This window comes from Hippocampus bargibanti, linkage group LG04 (genome assembly GCF_051943395.1).
Source record: "Hippocampus bargibanti isolate YZ-2025 linkage group LG04, ASM5194339v1, whole genome shotgun sequence".
NCBI classification, from domain to species: Eukaryota; Metazoa; Chordata; class Actinopteri; order Syngnathiformes; family Syngnathidae; genus Hippocampus; species Hippocampus bargibanti.
The window spans coordinates 16,095,257-16,121,012 of NC_142737.1; the positions used below are offsets into that span (position 1 = coordinate 16,095,257).

The 25,756-nt window shown below is 40.2% G+C and overlaps 1 protein-coding gene across 2 annotated transcripts; it reads right to left on the bottom strand.

The window, feature by feature from the left end:
- Positions 1-5,294: 5,294 nt before the first annotated feature.
- On the bottom strand, positions 5,295-24,922 carry trpv4 (transient receptor potential cation channel, subfamily V, member 4). 2 transcript variants are annotated; one of them, XM_088994339.1, is made up of 17 exons: positions 24,741-24,922; positions 23,517-23,597; positions 22,383-22,828; positions 21,604-21,779; positions 20,201-20,353; positions 19,605-19,745; positions 16,875-17,173; positions 14,072-14,251; positions 13,847-14,005; positions 12,617-12,709; positions 12,442-12,515; positions 11,987-12,152; positions 11,837-11,903; positions 10,012-10,316; positions 9,589-9,716; positions 8,969-9,090; positions 5,295-6,628 (listed from the first exon to the last, which is right to left on the bottom strand). In XM_088994339.1, exons 2-17 carry the CDS (start codon positions 23,523-23,525, stop codon positions 6,528-6,530), a joined length of 2,619 nt encoding a protein of 872 aa, XP_088850465.1. In that variant the 5' UTR covers positions 23,526-23,597; positions 24,741-24,922; the 3' UTR covers positions 5,295-6,527. The 2 variants fall into 2 exon arrangements, with proteins under 2 accessions (XP_088850465.1, XP_088850464.1); XM_088994338.1 differs by having other exon boundaries at positions 12,617-12,712.
- Positions 24,923-25,756: the final 834 nt, after the last annotated feature.

Genomic DNA, 25,756 nt, shown 5'->3' on the forward strand with positions numbered 1-25,756 from the left:
CTCCTGGTTTCCTTTATTATTTGTGTGCAATGTTCCTATGGGCAAACAGGGCTGTTTTCTTTCCCGGATGATTTCAAATGCACCAACAATGTCCAAGTCTGAGGGTACGGCAACCTTGAGAAAATAATATATATGGAAATGGGGAGAAATATAGAAAGCATCTCTCTTATTGTTCTCCCTGCAGCGATTTATTTATGTTTGTGTCTGCTCAGGATGAAAACATGTAAAAGAATACGCCACTATTTTGGAAGTGTTATATCTTGGACGAAATAAAGGGTGTTAATAAACAAATCTGTAAAAAAAATGTTGCAGGGGGGTTTCAACTTTTCAATGTGCCTATACAGCCAAGCATCCCAATGATTGCTTACCTTCTTTCATCCCACACTTGTGCAATTTCCTCCTAATCTCCCCACAAGCGTCATCTTGGATTTGCTGAAACTGCCACATAGGCCCCCTGGGCCACCATATTCCCCCCACCCTCCACCTCTGCCCGCATCGCGTGCTCTGCCTCCTGCTTTTTGTCGTCTCAGGACTGAATGTAAAAGTTGTAGAAGATTGCAATTCATGTGGACGTCGTCTTCTCTCTTATGTATGATTGCTTGACATAAGTGAATAAAGCAAATGACTTCTATTTGGGAGCGGGGGGCTTCAGTCGCTCTGCTTTGTCGAGACCCCGAAATCTTGCTTTGCTCTCTGTACTGTCGTGAAGGTAAGCATATTAGTCTTAGTAGGAACACGCATCTCCACCATATGTTGACCTCCGCAATCCTGCTCCTCACGTGACCTTTTCAACCTTTGTTGTTCGTGCTATCCTAAAAGGTTTATGACCATATGAAGAACACCGTTTTTATTTAGCAGGCAGAAGGTCATCCTCTTTGTTTGAGCTTGCATGAAGATTTGGTGACAGTATTGTAAGCACTGAGGGCAAAAAAATCACGTTTGCGTTTTTGTGATCAAGACACAGCTTTCTTCAAGAACAGGTAATTTTAACTTCTTTTTTTTTTTGAAGGACAGACAGCAAGAAATACAGTAATTAAACTGCACATACACAAACATTTCATGGAAAAAAATGTTTTGTTGTGAAAACACTTCCTGTTTAAACAACACAGACACATTCAAGAACTATTAACTCATTCACTGCCAGACGTCCAAAAAGGTGTCCACTCCAGTGCCAGGGTTTTTGTCATTGTCACTTGAATTCCAGGACCCACAGAATATTGAGTTTTAGGACTCCATGCACATTTAATACAACGTTACAAATCTTAGATTCTCTTCTTTCGTCTGAAAGAACAAGTTAATTCCAAAATTTTATGGGTCTGGAGTTATATGAGCTTGAAATGGGGGTGGGTGTCCAAAGTACAATGCAACACATACATATTGGTTTATTTAGCGCTTTAACAACAGCTGAAGCTAGAAAAAAGTGCTAACATGGAAAAAGAGGAAATGCTGCCCCTTGTGGAAAGGAAATAACATGGCCAGAGCCCATGCCCAGCGCTTTATCTGCACCCAAACAAGAACAAATGATGCAATGGCGCTCTACGTCATATTTTCAATTCCCGAATACATTTGTGAATGGCAGTGAATGAGTTAAGATGCATGTTTTCCCACCACTCTTTGGTCACCTAAAACATTCGATAAACTGACGACAGATGCGTGCGCATCCTCCACCAAAGCTTGCGTTACTGGTAGACTGCACAGTGATTTCAAGCACGCTCACCCGGACAGAAAAAAAGAGCTCTGTGGAGCAGAAATGCTTCTCTTATTAGCAAAACTCATTCACCTGCACGCCACATTGACTCGCTGGCAATTTAACAATAAATCATGAGCAATGCCGATGGAGGCCCGGCAGTGGACTGCCCCCGCCTGTCACTTGAGGCACCCTGAAACATTTTGGGTTCAGTGACCTCGTTTCATCTGACGAACTGAAAGGTCATGCAACAGGCTACGCAAGCAATATATATGTCTGTGGCTCATCGTCTTCCAGAGCTCCTAGTGATTGCTTGTTCAATTTTCGAAATACTGCACCTCGGTGTAATATTTCACTGGGGATCATGGGAAGTATTTCATGCAATTATTCCAGCAAAGAGAAAATTAAACCTCAAGCTGCTCTGGGAGTTGTCTCTTTCTCGAGTTGAGTGCAAGGTTCTGGTGCTCAGACTGACAATTGCACTAGACTGAGCTGTCAGCAACATCATGCCGTGCATAAATGAGCCTGACCGCCCCCTGACCGTAAAAAAGACGCATTGTAGCGTCCTTCCATCACGTCAATGTATTTTGCTGTACATGTTTGGTCTGAGAACCGTGTTACACCCAAAAGACGCCAGAAGAGGTAGTCCAAGCTCCATATAAGGAATTTATCAGCCTGTGGAAGCGGAGGTGGCCACTGGAGGTCGCCATTTTGTGCCTCTTTTCTGATGATCCATTGTTGCCCCAATGTTGCCTCAAAATGGCATGGAATAAATTCTTTAATCGATTGCAAACATGTATGCTTTCCGCTTCAGAACTATTTGAATCATATTCATAACTGGATGTGTACCAACCAAGCATATTCTCCGAATCTGAAGCATTTGTTTGGATTCTCCAGCAATGCAAGACATCTTGGCGTGATGTCACGAACTGAGGGCGGGACTTTCTGAAAATGCCCAATTTGCAGCTCATTTTTTTGCAGATTTTGGACACTTTAAGTCATTTTTATTGGTGTTTTGCATTTGACTAAAAATATCATACTGCATGTTTTGGATATTTTAGATGCTATCAAACATTTTTCTGATGTCAGTTAAAAAATAAAAAAGTGACATCGGTTGTCCTTTAAAGGACAACCGACACCACTTTTTTGTTTCCTAGCTGCAGCCCCCCGCTGTCAACTCGCAAGTGACAGGAGCAAAGAGATGGTTTCGGTGTTCGAAAAAAATCGCTTTTTGAACAGGGTCCTGGAACGAATTATGGTCGAGAACCGAGGTATCACTGTATTTCAATTTGAACCCGGAGTGGCCAGATTTCAGAAGGTCCCTCCCCCTTGATCGTGGTGTCACGCCAAGACGTCTTGCCTTGCTCGAGAATCAAAACAATGGCTTCAGATTCGGAGAAGATGCTTTCTTGTTACTCATCCAGTTATGAATATGATTCAAATAGTTCTGAAGAGGACAGCATACTTGTTTGCAATTGATTAAAGAATTTATTCCGTGTCATTTCGAGGCATCCGGAGAGAAAAGTAGCACCCACAAGATGGCGACAAAGCTCCGTGGAAACGGGCTGATTTCTCTCCTTGGAATTGTTGTCAGCAAATATCAAATAGTTTTTTGGTGTAACACACAACGATTAACTATCGCGTTTTTTATGTTTTCCTTCTAATTTCACCATCAAAACGGATCAACACGAAGTTTTCAGACCAAACAAAGGACCGTAAAATGCATTGAGGTGATGAAAGGACTGCTACAGTATGTCCTGTCTCGGTCAGGGGCATTCCTTCCGTGACATGACGTCAGGACTCGTAACCAACTCAAAAACAAGACTTGCGGAAAATTCAGCGCGAGTCTTAAAACGGAAAATATAGCTATCTGCGGTGGAATCTTTGTAAAATACGCTCAGTATAAGTCATTTGAAGCAATTTTACAAATTATGGACACAACGTGTCCGGGGGCGTCGGTTGTCCTTTAAGCTTTGCTAGCTGGACAATGGCTGAACATTTTGTGCTGCCAGTCGCTGAGCTGAAAAAAGCTTTCCCTCATTTGCAGTTTGAGACTCTGCCCCACAGTCAAGTGAGAATGATTCTCCACTATAGTATTGGTTGACACACATTTCTAGCGGCAACCACACATTTGTTAACTGCCTGCATTTCCTGTGCAAGCGTGCATCTCCACAGTTGCTGACAGTGATACTTGCAGGACCGAGGCCTGGCCTACTTAAAGGGGCTGCAGAGAGGAGGGCAGGCCAACTTGTCAGCAGCGCTAGGTGCTTGCTGCTTAGATAAACCTGCAGGATTAGTGGCCCAGTTAAAATTGGGGCAAAGAGGATTAGCCTCTTCTCTTCTGAGGTGGCAAGAGATTCCCTGCATGTCCTTCAGCGCTACTGGCCGAGAGAGATGAGAGCAATTGGTGGGGGTTGAGAGCTCAAGGTTGTCCCCCCTATTGTTATCTGAGCGAGAATCACCTTTGCCATGTCACGTTTAAAAAAAATAAGAAGAAGGAAAGCCGGAAAGGTGAGGAATAGTAATTAAAGGCGGAATGCACTGCATAAACGGTTTCCAGCGAGTGCTTCCATTAAGAAGGCAAAAGCCGGTAATTACCAGCCAGGTGTGACAGTGAGGTCAGCCACGGGTTAGCAGGAAACTATTTACAAGGTGTGTACTGTACACCCTTTTAGGGATTATTTGTCATTATAAAAAATAGAATATGCAATGAAATATCTTATTTACATACGATATTCGAAAGAAACATTCAGCATACTGCTCGTATTATTGTCATTTCATCGAGTACGTCTTGACGAAAGTGCTACATGACAGCCCTCTGCTGCCGCCCGCAGGCAATCAGCAGGAACAGCAAAAACCCTCAAACGACAAAAAGATTTTTAACGAATCGGGAGGATGAACCTTAATTTTAATTCATAGGGCAACTGATTAATTTAGAGATGTCACTATTTTTTTCAGTTAAAATAATGAATTATGTCAGTATTCTCCAGCCGTTTTCTACAGCGGTTGTGCTCATTGGGTTCTCTCATTGGGTCCTCATTGAATCATTACATGCTTTGCTATGTTATCTGCAGCTCCAGGGGTATTGCAAATCGCAATCTTTTATGAATCACCTTACTTGGATACGTAACGTTTCCAGACAATAAATAAATAAATAAATAAATAAATAAATAAATAAATTAGGTTGGGGTGTGAGCAGCAGACTATCCCACCTGTCTATGGTCAAAAAGCGGCGTACCATATGGACTGAGATTGAATCAGTAAAGATACAGTATATGCACATTAACAACCATATATACTCACAATTAAACCTATGTACAATTTAGTCTTCAAGAACCTAATATCTATGTTTTTGGAATGCATGCAGAAACCCCCAAACAAGCACAGGAAAAACGTGTAAATTCCACACAGGAAGGCCGGAGCCAGGAGTCAAACCATCAACTTCAATACTGTGAGGCAGATGTGCTTCCTACTTGTCACCATTATTACTTTCAGGGAGACATTATTTCACCCCCGTTTACCAGACTGTTCTGCATTGAATTTAAAATGTGTTATGGATGGAATGGACAAATATGCCAAATAAACAAAACTCTCTGTTTATTGTTTTGTTTTGTTTTTGTTTGTTGACCAACGATCAACTGTAGACAAAAAAATTCAGAACAAGAATGTAAACAGAATGAAATATAACCTGTGACCTTGTCACCTCAGTGTGAAGTATCGATGAAAACGAACAATATCCATACATATTTAACTGTTTAAATGAAAGCGCAATAAGTCAAATATGGACATGCATTACATGCAGCATAATGAGCACATACACATAAGTAGGAAGCACTAAAACAAGATGTCACGCAGGGCAAGGAGCCAAATGCAGTAAACATACTCTAGAAAATACAGGCAAGGCCTCTGCGTCAATTATGTAAATTTCCCGCAGCTGCGAGGAGCATAATAACTCAAAGACAAACCATAACACGTGAAGCTATTGTCTACGATTTGCTTGACAACCGTAACCTTGCTCATCAGCCCCGTTTTTGCAGAACAATGTCTATGTTTTGCCACAATAATACATATACAGTATAGAGAATGAGCACAGTGCATTGTTTAGCTCCAAGAAGAGATTCTGGCCTTAGTAGCAATCTCGGCTTAAGACTAGTTTTATAAAATATAAATAAGTATACTCCTACAAGCATAGACTCTCTATGGTCACTTTCACGTCATATTGAGGTCACTAACATAAACCAAAGCAAAACTCCCTATCCTAAACTACAAAAATGTTTATTGAGGTGTTCTCATCCTGCTGAGATTGTCTGCTTTTAGATATAAATCACTTTGCACTGCTAGCAGCATTATACAGTTATCATGATTCCGTTCGACTCAATTATGGGAATACTGTACAGTATTCTGAATGTGTCAAGACCCTGAGTGAAGTGCAGCAAAACTGAATATTTTCATGTGTTTTGTGACAGATATTGCAATAAGTAGGTCAGTAATATTCTGGATTTTGTCCATAAATAGCTGTTTATTGCAAATCTGTTATCCAATTTACCCATTTATGACAGCACCTTATAATCCCTTTGATTTTAAAGAAATTATATTTCCAATTTGGTGCCATGAATAAATTCAAAGTCAAAGTCAGCTCGATTGTCAAATATGCTAAGATGCATGACATACAGCACAGATGAAATTACTGTCCTCTCGGACCCAGCATGCAAGGCACTTATAATGACTTTAACAAACATAATAAACAGGAAAAAAGCACAAATAAAAAAGCACATGTGAAATTTTCAAATGAGTGCACCGGAACAGTTGATCTCCTTCATGCCTTAGTCATCCATTCCCGTCAATGCCTGGACGTAAGGGGCTCCATCTCGATCACAAGATCGCGAGGCCGCGGACCCCGACTTAACTCAACTGCCCGTGGGACCACGGTGGACCAGCGGTCTGAAGTGGGACAAACACAAGGAATGGACTTGCTTTAATCTGTAATCAATCGCAATGTAATGTGGAATGTATTTGAGTGCCATTCCACCAAATCAGAGCCATTCACATCCCAGCAAAATCTCAAGTTTTGATAAATGCATGTTAAAATTATCAGTAAAATATTTTATACAAATATAGATTTTTTATTTACACGTGTCTGTCCCTGCTTGCTATTTGCATTATGCCTTACACCAAATATGGAGCAAGATTGCTGTACGTATTGCAAAATAAATCTGTTTTGTTTGAATTTCCACTAGTCAGGAAAATCTTAGGAGAATATGTCATACAGCATGGGGTGCTCAATACGTCGATTGCGATCGACCAATCGATCTCCCAGTTACTATTGGTCGATCTCATGACAAGGTGATGTGACATTCTCTTGAACTGACGCTATCCAAATAAAGTTGAGTCGTTTTGAAAAAAAACTCGACGTCAGTCTATCAGCCATCCTTTCACTTGATTGATACACCGGACAACCAATCAGATGACATCTCATTACTAGATACACTGCATGCATCGTTGTAAATCTAACGCTCACTGTAAGTTACATCCTATCTTTTGCTCGTTTTTTTACTTTAAATGTAAGATAGGGTATAACAATGAGTGGGAGAGCTGGACAAAGTAAGAAGAAAAACATATCCCTTTCATACGGAATGGGAGGAGGACATTTTTTTCACGATGAAATTTTCAAAGTGTGTTTGTATCGTCTGCCAGTTATCAGAGTGAACTCAGGTAATGGCAAAAAAAATGTGCATCATTATGTTGCAGTGACGTGCAATCAGGGGAGGCAGGTGAGGCTGTGTCTCACCTGTCATCATGGAAATATCAAATGACAAAATAAATTAAACGGTTATATTTATTTAGTGATTTGTACTTGAACATTCTTTTCGATTTAACTTCACCATTTTTTTTTCAAAGTCGCTGAATTTTCACATTTACCGTTCAGATACTAAGTAGAGACGAGCGGTGAGGCAGCAGCCGGCTTAACCTCACCATGGATTGCGCAATCACTATGCTAACTGTACTGGCTTGCTCTGCAGTGAGACCACATTGTTGTTCCTCTGCATATTGCGATTAAAGTGTTCAAAAGCTTGTAGTATATGAACAAAATTTCTACAGTTTAGCTGGTGTATATAATGTACAGTCACTGAACACTGAACACTGTACCACAGTGTTTATTTTATTTTATTTTTTTTTATCAAAACTGTGTGCATAGGTGAGGCACACAGTTCTCCCGCCTCGTGCCCGAAGACAGCTGAGATAGAGTCCGGCACCCCCCGCGAGCCAAATGAGGAATAAGCGGTACAGAAAATGGATGGATGGATTTCCATTGCCTTTCCAGCAGCTCATGTATTTTGTTTTTCTACTTTCATTCCTTTCATCACTTTGCTGCTTTGAAATGTAAATTTCTCCACTGCGAGACTAATAAAGGCAAATCCAATCCAAACCAATTTTGACTTGGTCATTTCAAAAGTAGCTCCCATGCTGAAAAAGTGGGAGACATACAGTATTCCACAAGTCAAATGCTGCAAAGAATGTTGCTTAAAATTTAGGCCGTGTTGAGTTAAGAAATAGAGTAGTAATACGATCCATTATATACGGAACAATAATGTCGTGCATATTTGCAGAATGGCAGTTTTTCCCCCCCAATATTTATTTAAAATATGGGATTTTTTAAAAATGTAGTATCCCATATTACCATGCTCGTTTACCAACTGTCCTCTTATGAGCACATTTTTTGTTGTTGTTTTTTGAAGAGGGGTGTAAAAAAAATCATCATCGCCATCATTTATGAATTACATTTTAAATTACATTTAAATACCAGGAAAAAAAATGTGTTTTGGGGGAAAGTTTCTGTGGTCCCTCAGTGTGTGAGTGTGGCTGCGGGTGGCCCATGGGCCATCATTTGCCTAGCTATGATACAAAAACTTAAATCTCGACACCTTCCTGCGATGTAAATGATTTAGATTAGATTAGCATTTATTAGTCTCACAGTGGAGAAATTTACATTTCACAGAATTTGTTGTTAATGTTCTTTTGTACCATACCCAATGTTTTTTTTAAATCAATGTACGGTAATTATTGTCAACATGATAAACGCCATGTGCCTCTATTTCAAGTGGTGAACTACAATACAATAAAGCAATGGTTGCTTGAGATGGATTAAAACACATTTTGAATAATTCAATATGTTCGTTATTATAAGACAGAGATTTCAATTTATTTTTAAAAGCAAATGACATTGGTTCTGTGAGAAGGCGCTTATGCATTTATACTCATGAAGTGGTGCAAGACTCTCACCCCTCCTCAAGGCTCTGACACTTTGTTGCAGGCCGTTGGCCTGGCAGGTCTCATTCTTGCCTGGGTCTTCATTGATTATTGCCAGGTTTTGATTCCAGTGGCACCAGTTCACCTCATCCACCCTGTTGAAACATGTCACGAGGGCTTTGTAAGCTTTAGTTTTGAAAGTTTCTGTTTTTGGTTTGTAGAACGCTTATTCGCAGTTTGCATTTGGTCTGTCTTTTAAGTGGATTAATGATCGATATCAATGGTTTGATCAGAGAACTTTGATCACAAGGTTTTGCCCAAATTTAATAAGTCAACAAGATTCTTTCCAATCGTAAATTTAGAGCATGGATATACCATTATTATCAAAGTGGATATCTTTATTCCAAAAATAAAATTCCACTAATATTATAAATTTAACTCCACACATCTGAACACATTTAGTGTTGCAACCGACAACAGAACATCCGAATCTGGACGTAACCTAACCTACTTTATTGTAGATTGTAGCGTGTGCACACGCAGATGTCAGGTAGTATTAAATAAATACACAATACAAAAGTGCAATCCTGTAATTGTATAAATGAAGTCACAAATGTGGTTAAAAATCTCTTCGTTGGCAAAATGACACATACCTGAAGCACCATCGTCGGTCAGGTGTTCCATCCCAATTTTTTCCGACAGTAACCATCTCGCCTACTCGAAATGACTTGCGAATACAAAGTGGGAAAGAGCGCTCGATGTCCAAGATGGTGGTTGCCCACTGCAAGTGGACATTATTATATTTAGATTTTTGGTTTATTTTTGGAAATTACTTAGTAATGAGAAATCTTAAGACAACAAAATTATTTCAGGATTTTACTAACCATTTTGTCATATATAGTAGCTTCCATGATAGTTGTCCATGTTAAGCGCTTTGTTACAGCTCCAGCTGTTGTTAAAGCGCTATATAAATCAATATCTATTGTATTGTATGATATTTACTGCAGCTAACTATGTGTTATTTTTCAGAATTGTCATTTGACTCAATGTTTTTACAAGAGGAAGAACCAACTGACCTGCAGCTTCCAAATCTTTTTGCTCTCCTTGGACACCTGGCCCACAGTTTCACCCATCAAAGCGATCAACATGTTGAGCAGCAGCACAAAGGTAAGGATAATGTAAGTCACTAATAGAACGAGGAAAACTGCAGGGTACTGAGCACTGTGAATCATGTCCAGCTCTCCCATCCCAATGGTCAGTTTAAAGAGGTCCAGTAAGAAGATACTGAAGGTGTCATGGTCCCTGCACTTGGGGTACGTCGGGCAGTCTCCATCACAGTCCGTGCCCGGAGGTGGACACACAGTGAGGAGGGATACTAGAGCTAGACAGGGTTAAAATTATTCACATCATGTTTTCCTATTTCACATATGAAGAAAACTACTCAACAAATGAGAAAAACAATTAAAAAAAATATTGGCAATAGAAGCACAACATTAATTCATTCACTGCCAGACGATGTGCAAAATTGTGTCCAATCTACTTTTTGTCATTTTCACTCACATTTTAGGACCCACACAATATTGAGTTTTAGGACTACATGAACATCCAATCCAGTGTAAGAAACCTTAGACTCTCTTCTTTGGTCACGAAAAAAAGTTCATTCCTAAATTATATGGGTCTGGAGTTATATGAGCTTGAAATGAGGTCGGCTGTCCAAAAATATAATGCAATACATACATATTTGTTTATATTGCATTTTAACAACAGCTGAAGCTATAACAAAGTGCTAACATGGGAAAAAGGGAAATGCTGCCCCCTCATGCAAGGGAAAAAAACATTGCCAGAGGTCTGATCAGTGCTTTATTGGCACTCCCTGCAAGAAAAACCAAAACTCGAATAAATTCGGGAATAGCGCTCCACGTCACGCTTTTTAATACATTCGGGTATGACAGCGAATGAGTTAATTTAACATTAAAGGACAACCGACACCATTTTTTTCTTTCCTAACTGACATCAGGAAAAACGTTTTATAGCATCTAAAATACCCAAAACACGCAAGCTGATGTTTTTAGTCAAATGCAAAACACCAATAGAAATGACTGAAAGTATCCCAAAACTGCTTCAAAATGACCTCGGAAATGGCGAGTTTCAGAAGGTCCCGCCTCCTTGTTTGTGACGTCACGCCAGGATACTCCAGACACAAAACAATGGCTTCAAAGAGTTCAGATTAGGAGAAGATGCTTTCTTGTTACTCATCCAGTTATGAATATGATTCAAATGGGTCTGAAGAGGAAAGCATAAATGTTTGCAATCGATTAAAGAAGTCCTTCCGTATCAATTCGAGCCACCTGGACTCCAGTGTAGCTCCCAGAAAATGCACAAGATGGCGCCCTAGCTCCGTTGGAAGTGGGCTGATTAGTCTGCTGAAAATTTGTGTCCACTTTTATGGCATCACTGCAATTGGTAGTGTTGGTGCGACACAACAATTCACCATCGCGTTATTTATGTGTTTTTCTTTCTAATTTCGCCATTAACATGGATCAACACTATGTTTTCAGACCAAACAAAGAACCCAAAATGCATTGTGTGTCGCTTTCTCGGTCAGGGGCGTTCCTGACGTGACGTCATGTCAGGCATCGTCATGACTGGAAAACAAGACTTCCTTAATGTTCATCGCGAGTCTTAAAACATAAAATATAGCTATATGCGGTGGAATCTTGGTAAAATGCGCTCAGTAGAAATTATGGACACAACTTGTCCTTTAAGGTGTAAAATGGTTCTCGATGGAATATGGGCAGGTTCTAATTTAAAAGGTTGGTGAACAGAACCAAAAAAATCTTTGCATGAATCAATGTTTGGAAGACTCCAAAGGCTATTCTTTGAGGTTTCTGCTCATCTTACCTGACGCGTAACCAATCATGAAAAGTACGTACACCAGGAGAAACCTGAACAGGTCTTTGAAAAGAATCTGGGGATCAAATACAAACACGTCTAAGTTTCACGGGCATTTGAGGTTTGATGACTACTTGAGTTTCTCTGCATGGTGTCCACCTTCTGTATCATGATGCTGTAGGTACCAGTGAGCTTGAGGCCTCTGGTGAAGTAAAGTGTGTTCATCCAGCCCAGGACAAGAGCAAAGACCATCACTGAAACGTAAGCCTCGATGCCGGACAAGTAGAGAGCAGCTGTGACGATGATCAGTATTGAGTAGATGAAACTAAATGACACAAGGGAGTGTGGGGGGACGTCAAAGAGAGCTCTTACAGTGCTTAAGTCTTGACACACCACGCTGAGATGCATTCTTAGCATATCAACAAATGTACAAAGGCGTTTAACATCCAGTGCCCTTTGTTTTAATTGTGGCTTTAATTAAAGATGTAAACTTGAAAACATGGCAGGGAGTAGATAAACTAGACCATTCAATTAAGAGTAAGCAGAATATGCTGCGGGTAAAAATTCTCAAGATGTGAGAAAGAGTCATGTGTGGGAGGTAGTGTGAGACTTACTACAGCAGTTGAAAGGATCCATCAATAAATAACGACTTAACCCCAGGGCATTTCTTCAAGAAGAGGTCCTTAATCTGCAATGAGATGAACACACATTTCCATAAATGTAACAACAAACAAACTCATTGAAGACACAGGCGAGTAACCAGCCATTAAATATTTGATTTGAACTCACGTTGGTTAGGAGGAAGAAGATACCGGATGCTAATGTAATGACCTCTCCTGCCATGCGCAAGTAGTCGCTGGATGTTGTATAAGGGTACGGGGGCTGCTAAACAAATAGGATGATTTGCAAACTATTCAGAAGCCATCAAAGAAAGTAATTATACAATGATAATTTATATTGGAGGTTCATCACCGTTTTCCCCCCAATGCATTTCAATGGGAGTCAATTACATGTGAAATTTAAAAAAATTGCAGGCTGTTCATGCTTGTACCCTTACACGCTACTTTTAATACGCTACATACTGTAATGTTGGTTGGATTTGTAATGACAAAAATGATCAATTCTGAGTGAGTTGATTTGTATGTTGACAGTTCATTTTGGTTCATTACTCAAAAGTTTTGTGCCATCCATAACTAGTAATTCATGTGCACAAGAACCCTTTGTATCAGAAAACAAAAAAAAATCAGTTATATTTTCATAGTTCAAACCCTTTGATATTAAAAATCTGGATGTTTTATAGATGCACTGAGAAATAAAATATTAAGAGGATATACTGTACAGTTGTTCAATTTATAAAAGAAAGGGAGAAGAAAGGAGCGTTAATGCGTATGTGGAACTGGCTTGGAATTGAAGCAGATTTACGTGGGAGAGTAGATGTGAGACAATCTCTTTTCGTTAATGGATGCTACAGCTTCGTGTTTGCTTTCAACATTTAGCTTGTAGCAGACGCGCACATTTCACCATGACGTCCCTGATCCACTGGTGAAAAGGAAGCTTTGAATCTCTCCTCTTTCATCTAGAACTGCTTTATACAACAAAGATGGTACAGAAAGTGCTTGAAATTGAATGACTGTGTCTTTTGAGTTGTGTCACATTATTTGTTTTTTTGTTGTTGTTTTGACTTCAAGATGGAGCCGCGAGAGTGGCTGCCTTTAAAACAGCTCCTGTAGTTTGTTTTTCTACTTCTTCCTTTCCTTTCCTCTTACTTTCATCACTTTGCTGCTGTGAAAAGTATATTAATCCACTGTGAAACTAAAAAAGGCTAATCCAATTCAAAAGGTATCTGCACATATTTGTTTTTGTCAAACATGTGGTTTGGCAGCACGTGTTCATACGTATACATGGCCCCATCAGTAGTGTTGATGAAAAATTCTCCACCATCATTTAAGTTGCCCATCACTACAGTGTGTGAGCGCATCTGGTGCTAACTCACTAGAAGTCACAGTTTCTTCTACCCACCGTTCCCTGTGTCGGGTGGTAATAAGCCACCAGGGTGAAGACAATCATGGTGAAGAGGTAGGAAATTACGTTGATGTAAAAGGTTACAGCTGCAAACTTCTGCCACTTGGCCCTTAGCAGTTCATTGATAGGCTCCACCGCTAGCATCTCATGACGGATCTGACAAGGGCATATTGTCGTATGACTGAAAGAAACTCCATGACAAATAGATAATCATTTTTTTACCTCACTCCGACTGCTGTAAACAAGGATCTCCAGCACAGATGGTTCACCTCCACATGTGTCCAATGAAGACAAATCATAGAGGGAGGAGTACACCGGTCCATAAGCCCAGTCCTTAAACTTGCGTGACAGATGACGGACGTCCTCATCTTTGATCTCACGGCGGATGATGTGTTGAAAAACCTGTAAAACGAAATGAATATGACTCCTTCCATGTTGGACCGAATGTTACATCGTCTAGAAAGTCTTTAGAAAAATACTACTGTATCCATTTTCGGAGATAATTTTGCAATTCAAAGTGGCAGTCGTCAACTATTAACTCATCAATGTTTTTCCCTTCGACAAGGGGGCAACATTTCCTTTTTTTCCATGTTAGCGCTTTGTTCCAGCTTCAGCTGTTGTTAAAGAGTTATATAGACCAATATGTATACAGTGCATTATATTTTGGACAGCCACAATTATTTCAAGATCATATTAGTCCAGACCCATATAATTTAGGAATTAACCTTTTTTTGGATGAAATAAGAACGTCCAAGGTTTCTTCCACTGCATTGAATATTTATGTAGTCCTTAAACTCAATATTCTGTGAGTCTTGGAATTTGAGTGACAATGACAAAAAACCCTTGCACTGGAGTGGACACATTTTTGCACGTCTGGCAGTGACTGAGTTAAAAAAATCTCTACATAGACACACAAAATACCCACCTTAAATATCCTATCTTGGTTGAAATTACATTTGGATCTGACACTGATTTGATTTTGGTTTGTTTGTGATTGCCACTGACCTTCAAAAATCAGATGCAATAAGCAGCAATGATAAAATTAACCATGGCACGCCAATCGACAAGTGTAAAATTTAATTATATGTAGCCTTGAAAAACATTTTTTACTTGATTTACTCAAACTAGCTTTCAATGTTAGAAATTATGACCAAATGCATGATCAATTATAAATAATGACGGGGCGCTAATTAGAGGTGCCACGAAAATATATATTTGTGACAAAAAGTGCAACTGTCTCACACTCAAGCCACATCCATGGTGCTTAAAGGAAGACCGAGGTCACTTTTTTGTTTTTTAACTGACACCAGAAAAATGTTTTATAACATCTAAAATACCCAAAACATGCAGTATGATATTTTTAGTCAAATGCAAACCACCAATAAAAATGACTTAAAGTGTCCAAAATCTGCAAAAAATTTAGCTGTGAATTGGGCATTTTCAGAAAGTCCCGCGCCCCTTTCGTGACGTCACGCCAAGACGTCTTGCATTGCTGGTGAATCAAAACAATGGCTTCAGATTTGGAGAATATGCTTTCTTGTTACACATCCAGTTATGAATATGATTCAAATAGTCCTGATGAGCAAAGTATACATGTTTGCAATCGATTAAAGAATTTATTTGGGCCATTTTGAGGCAAACGGGCGGGGGGGGGGGGATGTCTCAAAAAGAGGCAGAAAAATGGCGACCAGCTCCGGTGAGGGATGAATCAGCTTGTATCCACAGCTCTGATACATTCTTTCCATGGAGTTTGCCTCCGTCTGCTGGCGGCTTTTGGATGTAAGACATGGTTTAAAAAAAAAAACAGTACAGCAAAATACATTGACGTGATGGAAAGACGCTACAATGCGTCTTTTTTTACGGTGAGGAGGCGGTCCTTTTCTGACGTCACGTTCGGACTCGTCACCAACTCAAAAACAAGACTTCCTGAATGTTCAGCGCGAGTCTTAAAACGTAAAATATAGCTATATGCGGTGGAATCTTATTAAAATACGACCAGTAGAAGTCATGTGAAGCCATTTTACAAATTATGGACACAACTTGTCTGGAGACGTCGGTTGTCCTTTAAGCAAATACAGTGAAACCTGGTTTCTAAGTCATCATGCTGAGTGAAACACTTTTAGCAGAACATCTAATATGTTCAATTGCTTGAATCGGCATGAAAAAAAAAACAGGAGCGAGATGAAGGCAGCAAATGACATTTAAACATCCTTACTTTTGCTTTTCACTTGTACCAAAGAAATGACAAATTTTACAGCATATCATTATCCATCCATCCATCCATTTTCCGTACCGCTTATTCCTCATTAGGGTCGCGGGGGGTGCTGGAGCCCATCTCAGCTGTCTTCGAGCACGAGGCGGGGGACACTCTGAATTGGTTGCCAGCCAATCGCAGGGCACACAAAGATGAACAAGTCACTCTCACACTCACACCTAGGGACAATTTGGAGTTGTCAATCTGCCAATCAACCAAATCTTAAACTAAATTCAGCCCTATTTAGCCCACAAGTGTGATAACTGTAACTCTGTTGTTGTGGTTGCTTTTTTTGGGTGGCCTGATAGTCGACTGGCTAACAACTTGGCCTCACAGTCCAGGTCTCCCGGGTTCAATTCCAGCTCTGGCCTCCCTGTACAAAATTTGCATGTTCTTTACGTCTATGTGGGTTTTCTCCAGCTACTCTGGTTCTCTCCCACATTTCAAAAATATGCACAGGCTGATTGAACACTCAGTGTGAGTGCGGATGGTTGTTCGTCGTTGTGTGTCCTCCGATTGGCCTGCAACCGTTTCAGGGTGTCCCCCACCTTTTGCCTTAAATTAGCTAGGATAGGCTCCAGCACACCGTGTCTCTTGTTCAGAAAATGGATGAAAAGAAGGTTGGATGCTAAATATAACTTAGTAATGCATTACTGAAAATTGCAAGTCGACAATTAAAAAAAATACAAAATTTAAAAAACAGAAAAATGAAGAAAAAAAACAGTTCATTGCATGAAGTTGAATTTGCAAAATAGTTCCGAACATTCTTACCCCGATCTTGCCAAGTTTGGCCGCCATCATAAGCGGAGACATGGCGTCATTATTGAGCACCTTCTCCAGGCTGCAGTCTGGGTACAGTTTGGCGCTCTTGATTAGAAGAAGGTCGTACATCTTTGTGAGGAAACGGGTGTTGTCCTTGGTGTTGTCCGCAATGTGCACCAGGGCGTGTAGGACTGTGTTGCCCCGGGAATCTTGGCGCCTCAGGTCGGCCTTCTTGTGGGAATTCTCGGTCAGGTAGTGCACAATGTTTGGCTGGTTGGTGCAGGCGGCCAGCGAGAGAGGAAGTTCACCTGTGGGAGGCAGAGGGAAGAATTCCCAATTCTCAGGAGGGGATGGAGGACAGCAACTTGGTTGAAAAACAGCTCATGAATACAAGAGTTAATTAGGAGCTGTTGCTGCCTTCTGTTTGTTTTTGCAAAGCATTCTAAACACGGATCAAAGATTGGTCTTTAATCCCCGCTTCAAAAACAGCACAATTAGCAGTTGTTGGAGGGAAGGTTGCAATGGGGCCAGAGTGCCAAAAGCAGCTGTGGAAAATGAGCCGTTGCCATGGGTGACAGATTACTTTGTCACCTCAGATAGAAACGCTCCTCTTCATGGATTTGCACGGGTGCACGCTGAGTGTCAGCGTGAGCCGAAATCCCATTAGCCATCAGGCCTGCCAGGTTCCTGCTCACCTCGCCGCAAAGCTGCGCAGCAAATTACTCACACTGTGCACAGACACGCTGGGATTTGGGAATGACAACCGTACGACGCGCAAATAGAAATCATCTCTTCTGTGATGGGTGAAGAGTAAAATGTGCGTTTCCAATCAAGATTGAACGAGCCTTTATGTTGACTAGACAAGACAAATAAAATGAAAGAAGGTGCAATCTACTGCTTCATTGCTTTTAGTGTTAGAAATATCACATCAATCATGTTTTTTCCTACTCATTACCAGAGAGCATAAGGCATGTGGTAAATAGAACTTTTTTCTGCAACTACTTCATCACTGGGTGCACTTTATTTTGTTAAGTTTCAATGACAAATAAAAAATACCGACTTTACAACAATGTAATGCTTAAATTTGAGCCCATCGTCGATATGTTTGGGCATACGCTCACTATAGAGTGAGAGTGGCTGCCTTTCCAGCAGCTCCTGTATTTTGTTTTTCTACTTTCATTCCTTTCATAACTTTGCTGCTGTGAAATGTAAATTTCTCCACGGCGAGTCGAATAAAGGAAAATCCAATCCAATACTGACATTTGGGTTTCGAATCTCGGGCTTTCAGGAGTTCTTGCCTAACTTGTGTGGCTTTGTTCCTTGTACTGTATTTGATAACAAAATATTAACAATTCATAATTGTACTTCAGTCAATTTCTCATGTAGTTGCATTTGACCATTTGATTTTGTGACTTCTTTTTAACGATTGTATTGTACAAAAGAACAGCACAATGGGTGGGGAGTGGTGAGCATTGAACAAGCATATTGCAATTGGAGGAACAAAACGTTCCCTACCATGATTTTCTGTAATATTGATATCCATCCAGTCTGAAAAATAAATAAATAAACAAATAACTAAATAAATAAAGACAAACATATCAGGAATATTATTTCAGTCTTTATCATGGTGTAACGTTTCGATTTGCGACCAACAGGTGGCACTGTAGGGCCGTGCTTGTACCTGCACAGGTGTTGGTCGTTTTAATCAGTGGCAGTTTAAAGGACTCCCGCATGACTATTTCGTTTCAGGTCATTGTTTGTTTCACTCTGTCAGGTTTGTTTTGTCTTGTCATGTATTACTCATGGTTTTATTTGCTACTTTGGACCTTTTTGTCCTGATGACTTTGTTGTTTGAGATTTTGAACCTTCTGACTTTAACACAATTTGTCAAAGAGACCCTGCTCCTCCCCCCCTGCCTGCTTTTTTTTGGGGTCCACCACCTTGCAAGCGTGACACATGGCCTAATGTGTCATTTTGATGCTCAGTTCCCCACATTAGCAAAGCTATAGGAATTATGGAACCACTTTTTTTTCATTTAATGAGGTATAATAAAAGCCTTGGCCAATGCTGACTGGGTCTTTTATAAACTCAATAAGTGACAATGTGATTTTTCTTCTTCTCATCTCTGTCTATTTTATCAAAACGGATGTTGTGTAATCAGTTAACAACATCACGGAGGCTGTAATCTTTCTACTTTGAATTGAGTGAAAGGATTGAATCAGTACCTATGTACATACAGTCCTGTACTTCCACTGAACTGTTGAGTCTGGGTAAATGAGCCACATGCACCAACAGAGGGCAGTGTTGACATTTACTCGTGGTGAGATCCTTCCTCCCAACACAGGATGTTAGTTTTCCACTCCAGAACACAGACACCTTTCTTCTGATGCAACTTGAACACACGCCAAACCATACACATGTGTTTGTTGAGCATTGCATGGCTGCCTTACAGAAAAAAAGAGAAAAAAACTGGCAGTGGTGAAAAGGTGCCACTAACATTTCCCCGCCAAGAACATGTACCAAGAAAGTATGACTCTGTCTTGGCTGCGGCTTTAAATGCATTCAGAGTGGAAAAGAATGATAGGTAAAGCTGTCTGTCCGGCACATCGTTATATTTGCATCATTTCCTCAACATTGCTCCTCGTTCAGTCCTTCTTTCTTGAAAGAAGTGGTTTGGGGGTTAAAAGGTGTTTGGTTTGAGACAAAGAGGCACAGTTTAAAGTAAGCAGAGACTATTACCAAAGTAAAAGTAGCCGCCCTCGTCCCTGGGTTGGAAGAAGCGTCCTCTGGCCTGCGCGTGAACATCAGCGCCTTTCTCCACAAGTAGTTCCACATATTGCTTACAACGACGCTCGATGGCAATGTGGAGCGCCGTCTGGCCTGACAAAAACAAACCATGTTCAAGTTATGTGCAGATTTGTAAAGAGAAACAAAACACACACAGTTGCCAAAATGACTTGAGCGACAAATTCAACGTGTTTGTATGGAAACCCAGAAGATTTTCAGACAAGAATGAAAAGTTGAGTTAACCTCAGGGTGAATTTTAGCCTATGAGACAGGGAAACTATGAGCACCTTCGTTGAGACGAACTAAAAATATATAGATACACTTAAAAAGCCATGCAGACAAAACAAAATAAATACTAGCTCATTTCGATAGCTGTAAATAGTCACTGAGCACATTTAAACTGTAAATACTGTACACTCCTTTTCCTCCTGCAGGACCTCGCCCACTACTCTAAACATTGGTAGCTTTGACACAGTGGCGGAGGGAGGGGTCTGGGGGGGGGGGGGGGGGGGACTTGAATTCAACCAACAAATAGGCCATAACCATACCTCTGTAGTAGACATCCCTGAAAGGCGTGTTAATAAATTCCCTGAGGCTTCCTGTCTTATCTGCTATGTCCAAGAGCAGTGGGATAGTGTCGTTCTGCCCACTGTAGAGGTTCAACAGGGCTTTGGGAAGACATGTTTTACCAGTGGACGGCTCTAATGAGAGATAACAGGAGAATGTACAGTCGTTATTGTTGTACCTGGACAACAATGAGGGGTGTCAAATTATTTTTTTGCCGCAGGTTAAAGTTTCTTTTGAGGGCCATTATGAATTTGGGGAAACCATTAGAATGTTTCATCTCCTTCACATATTACATGCAGGACACACACCAAATTAATGAATAACTAGTTTTCAAATCCGAAGTCAAAAATAATGACTGTTATTGTGGTTTGCATATGATAATTTGAAAGTTTGGTTCAGACTTTAGCAAGCATCATGGAAGTTCACAAGTTTGATTTGCTTTCGTGGCCCGAATAAAATTATGTGGTGGGCCAGATTTGGCCCCCGGGCCTTGACTTTGACACTGGTGTTGTACAATGTAGCTAATAACTGAAGACATTTGTGGAAATGTAGAAATCCCCTTGTACTTAACTCAGAATTGAAACTATGACGTAGAGCGCAATTCCCGAATTTGTTCGGGTTTCTTGCTTGCGTGCTGATAAAGCGCTGGCAAGGCCTCTGGCAATGTTTTTTGCCTTCCACAAGGGGGCTGCATTTCCCTTTTTTCCATGTTAGCGCTTTGTTCCGGCTTCAGCTGTTGTTAAAGCGCTATATAAACCAATATGTTTGTATTGCATTGTATTTTGGACAGCCGCCCTCATTTCAAGCTCATATAACTCCAGACCCATATAATTTAGAATTAACTCTTTTTTTCTGATGAGAGAGGAGAGTTTAAGGCTTCTTACACTGCATTGGATGTTTATGTGGTCCTAAAACTCGCTATTCTGTGGGTCCTGGAATTCGAGTGACAATGACAAAAACCCTGGACACATTTTTGCACGTCTGGCAGTGAATTAGTTAATTTTTGCACGTCTGGCAGTGAATGAGTTAAATTGAAGAGATGATATAGAGTTATGTCTTGTTTATTTTTAACCTCTTTCTAGATAGTCTGACAGCATTTGGCAGCTCAAATAGGTAACGGTTTGCTGTGATTTTTCTCTGCCCCCTGTTATAAGCGTCGTGCGTACACAGGAAGCTTTCTTTGGGAGGATAAAGTCAATGACATCAGCGCCCTTTCCCACTCACATCAATTTGGGTCAAAGAACAGCAAAGACCCAGAGGATCAACGGGAAACAGAAAGTCAACAAGGTGGAGATTACAATGGGTTCTGCTTCACCGCTTAAGGCCCATTCTCTGCCAGCTCTGTTTCAACGCATCCGGAGAATGCTGACACTCCCATGCTTACCTTTGAACTCCTCATCCGTCAGTCGCTTGTCGTTAGTTTGCAAGTACTCCAACAAGCCCTCCAGGGCCTCGGGATCCCCACGGGACACACATTCGAAGAGGCTTGAGCGGTTGAAGACCTTCATAACCTTTGGGGGGTCCTCACTTGGACCATCGATATGGGATGTCTCTGTTTTACTGTCAAGACAGAATGTTATGTTTGTTGGTTATGGAAATTTCCAATTCTAGCATTATTTTGCCATAGTACACAGAAAAAGGACCTTGAAGCTATGAGTTTGATGCCGTACAAATTTGTGAGTCACATGTTCTCTCAGTAGAAATATGATTGAATGAATTTACCAATTATTCTAGGGTACAACCATTCTCACAGAAAACATGTTCCATTTTCATCTCAGGGCTAGTTGCTTAGTAGTGTCCTTATACTTTTGTCCACATTGAGTAGGGCTGAATGTATTAGCAAGGAAAGTGCTGGGTGGAGGCAGTTCTCTAAATATTACCTCAACGGCCACGAAAGGCACCAACAACATACGCTCTGTTAGATTACTGAAAAAGGGCCTGTGTGTGTGTGTGTGTGTGTGTGTGTGTGTGTGTGTGTGTGTGTGTGTGTGTGTGTGTGTGTGTGTGTGTGTGTGTGTGTGTGCGTGTGTGTTTTCGCGCACTTCATGTGACACGTCAGTCCTCAAAGCATTTTCGAATGATATTTTTCCAACCCATGACCCAATTAAAAGACCTTTATCAGGTCTAGTCCTGTATTTGAGCTTTTGCAAATTGTGTTCTCACCCTCTCGGCAATTTCTTTCTGCGTCGTTTCTGGTTACTCGTGTTCCTGTAAGTGCCATAGTCAAAGAGGGAGTCCATGGGGGCTTTCTTTGGACCTTGAACAACATTTGATTCATAGATGGTGGATTCCAGTAGATCCATGGGGTTTGATATGCCCTTCTTGAAAGCACCTTGGAACTTCATCCGCAGGTTTGGTCTCCCGTCCACTGAAGCCTGGCCAGACTGAACTGCTTGGGGGGAATCCTGCCCACGTTCCTGAGTCGATGGAGAGCCATCCGTGCTCTCAAACAATTCAGAGAACTCTGACAAGAACTGCCCGTCATTCCCAGCCTGATCGGCATCGCTTGGATCAAGAGAGGGGGCTGTGCTAGCTGGGAGAGAGCTGACGTTGTCGGCCTTGGACAGGGCAAGGTGGCACCTTCTTAGGAGGGTCGTAGCAGAGCGACCCTGTAACAACAACGGACACACTTCAGAATCTTAAGAGGTTTTTCGCTCAAAAATATATTGGATAAACTAAAAAGGATGTGAAGAGGAGTCAGAAAATGATCTTTGCCTAGTATCCTTTGTGTCTATATCCATTTAACTTGTATTTTAGATGCATTCTTTGTCTAGTGCTAGAGTGAAGCATTGCTGGTGCAAAACATCAAAATGGACACTCAATTCATCTCAAATAAAAATAAAAGGAAGCAAAGAAAGACAACAGCAATATCACCTGAATATCACCACATTGTTAAAAATAAATACATCGATGAATTAAATACATTGTTTTACAAAAAAAAGTTCAATTAATTCAAAATGGCACGACACAGAAAGTTTAAATTGGACAATTCAAAAAATATTGATGAACATATAGTATAATATTTTTGTGTTAGAATTATTGTTTGGCTCCCCTTCCTTTCACGACAAAAAAAGTTTACAGAACAAATTGTCCCTTGTGGTGTCCCCAAATTTAAAGAGGAAATTAAAAACAGCTCAATAATTAATTTTGGAGCAAACAACTTGATTTTTATGTTAGGCTAACGAATATTTCTCAAAAAAACATCAGGAATTTATATTCAAAGCTATTCCAGGTTTAATGATTGTTTTAGCCTCGAAAATACAAGTTTGCGGTGCATTGCGCTGATTACTTCTGTACCTCATTCATCCCTTTTATCACAACAGTGTGGTAAATTCCTGTTCAAACGAAGTGGAAATGATTTTGAAGCATGGGTTCAACCTGAAAAACAAACAAAGAAACCAAAAATTAAGAAGAGTTTCTGGAAATCAAATTATTAAAGTTTATGCGTGGTTTGAAAAAAATGATCTGCATAAAACAGGAGGTTCGTGTATGCCGTTTGAAATTTTGGAAAACAGAAGCCAAAAGCAATAAGGTGACTGTAGAGTCTGCTCTGTCATTGGTCAGTGGGCCTGTCATACCACCAGCGCTTTTGGATGGATGACAGAAATGGAACTGTATAGTGCCACTTAGCAGTTTTTTTTTACGACGATACTAGTGCAGCGTGTTCTACCGGAAACAAATTCCTTGTGTGTTCTACATACTTGGCAATAAAGATGATTCTGATTCTGATTCTGATTTACTCTAAACAACAATCAATCTTCCATTTTCCAGTCAGTGTGGGAACATAAACATGCATGTCGCTGATATGGCCTAACCAGCGTTTATACATGTCATCCCTTAAAGCATCCTCTAAAATCCTGTGTTAGCTCATGTCAATGCAATCTTATCTAAACCCCGAAAGGAAACAAGACAAACAAACCCTCGAGGCGTGTTGGGGGATCAAGGGGGGCTGTCATGACTCACACACTGGATTATCATGCCTTTACACTTCACTTCACAATTAATAGTGAGTATACAGATTAAAAGATGCTCACCTTGATATACTATCAGGAAAATTAAGATGTTTAATGGTGCTGTCCGGAGTGAGTCAATGACATCCGCATCAGGTGTCGGATTTGACACTATCTGTCCGTCTGTCCGCCCGTCCACATACATATACAATATATATCGATACATCACACTATATATATATATATATATATATATATATATATATATATATATATATATATATATATATATATATATATATATATATATATGTATCTCACAGGACCCGATAGGCTCAAACCTCCATTTGCAACTACATCACTGTGTATCTGATATTCTCGGAAAGGTTTTGACATGAACCACAACACAATAATTGCTCAACAAGAGAGGTGAAAACAAACTCCTCACGTTTATTTTTAATTTTAAAACAAGCTGTTTCTTAATTTAACGAAGTCTTCATGTAACAAAAAACCTTGTAATTGTGGTGTCTGGTGGTAAAAAAATACAAAATCAACAAAATGGGTAATTTACCTTAATCCGGAAGTCTGGTTCAAATTTCTTTGCCTTGTCAGTTCTTCAACATTTCCACAGCTTCTACGCGCTCAAAGTTGATTTTTTTTAGTTAGTCTTCACCTTCTTATTTCACTTTCAGCTGAAACGGCCAAACTGTCGGAGAAAGAGCAGCAACAGAACAACGCGCACTTCATGGTGTGATTTTGGGTGGAGTAAAGTTGTCATTGACTAACTTGGCTCCTAACTTGGAATTGACGCGGCAGCTGAACATGCAGTACAGTAAATTCCCGCAAGATGGAGACTCTAGATTCTGAACAGAAAGAATCGTCAATCGAAAGTGGACAATGAACACAATGTAAAAGATGAGAAACATTTCATCTGTCAATTAAATAGAATACACGTTTTGATAACATGGCACACAATCTAATTTTATTAATGTACATGTTTAAGTCATTTCGAGAGTTTGGGGGAGAGGTGATTGACGCTACTTGCTTACACCTAACAGTGTCCATCTTAAATCAAACAACACTGGCAAAAAAGGTTAACAATAAATGAAAAATATTTCATGGTACTTGTTTCACCAATCAGATTGAGGAAAACGAATTAGTCGGCATACGCACGAGCAAGCAACGTCTCCTAAGATATCGATGAAAAGATTTTGAGAGCTTACACAGACGTCTTCTAAGATAATATCACCAAAGATAAGAAAATGCGATTTCCAAGGAATGATGTTGAAGTTATATTTTGTCAATGTGAACACATGCAGACGGTTTTCAAAATAAAATCTTACTTGTCGCTTTTGTTTCCTAACTTGGAAAATTATTGTTAATTATTGTGAGAAATCATAACACCATTTGTGTCTTCACTGAGAAAATGTTCAAATTGTTATTTCAGAAGTGCGTATTTTTTTGCTAACCCATCACAGTAAAGTGCTCCGCTTATATAAAAAAAAAGTTGATGGCATGTAAAAGACGTCCAATAAAATACTCTAGTACAGCTAATTGATGAATAACTGTTCTTCATAACATTCCCCG

Coding starts and splice junctions, on each gene's coding strand:
- trpv4 (XM_088994338.1), bottom strand. Junction 20,354..21,603: donor GACGGATGAGGAGTTCAAAG/GTAAGCATGGGA, acceptor ATCTCTCATTAG/AGCCGTCCACTGGTAAAACA. Junction 14,252..16,874: donor CCAAACTTGGCAAGATCGGG/GTAAGAATGTTC, acceptor TTCGTTTTACAG/GTTTTTCAACACATCATCCG.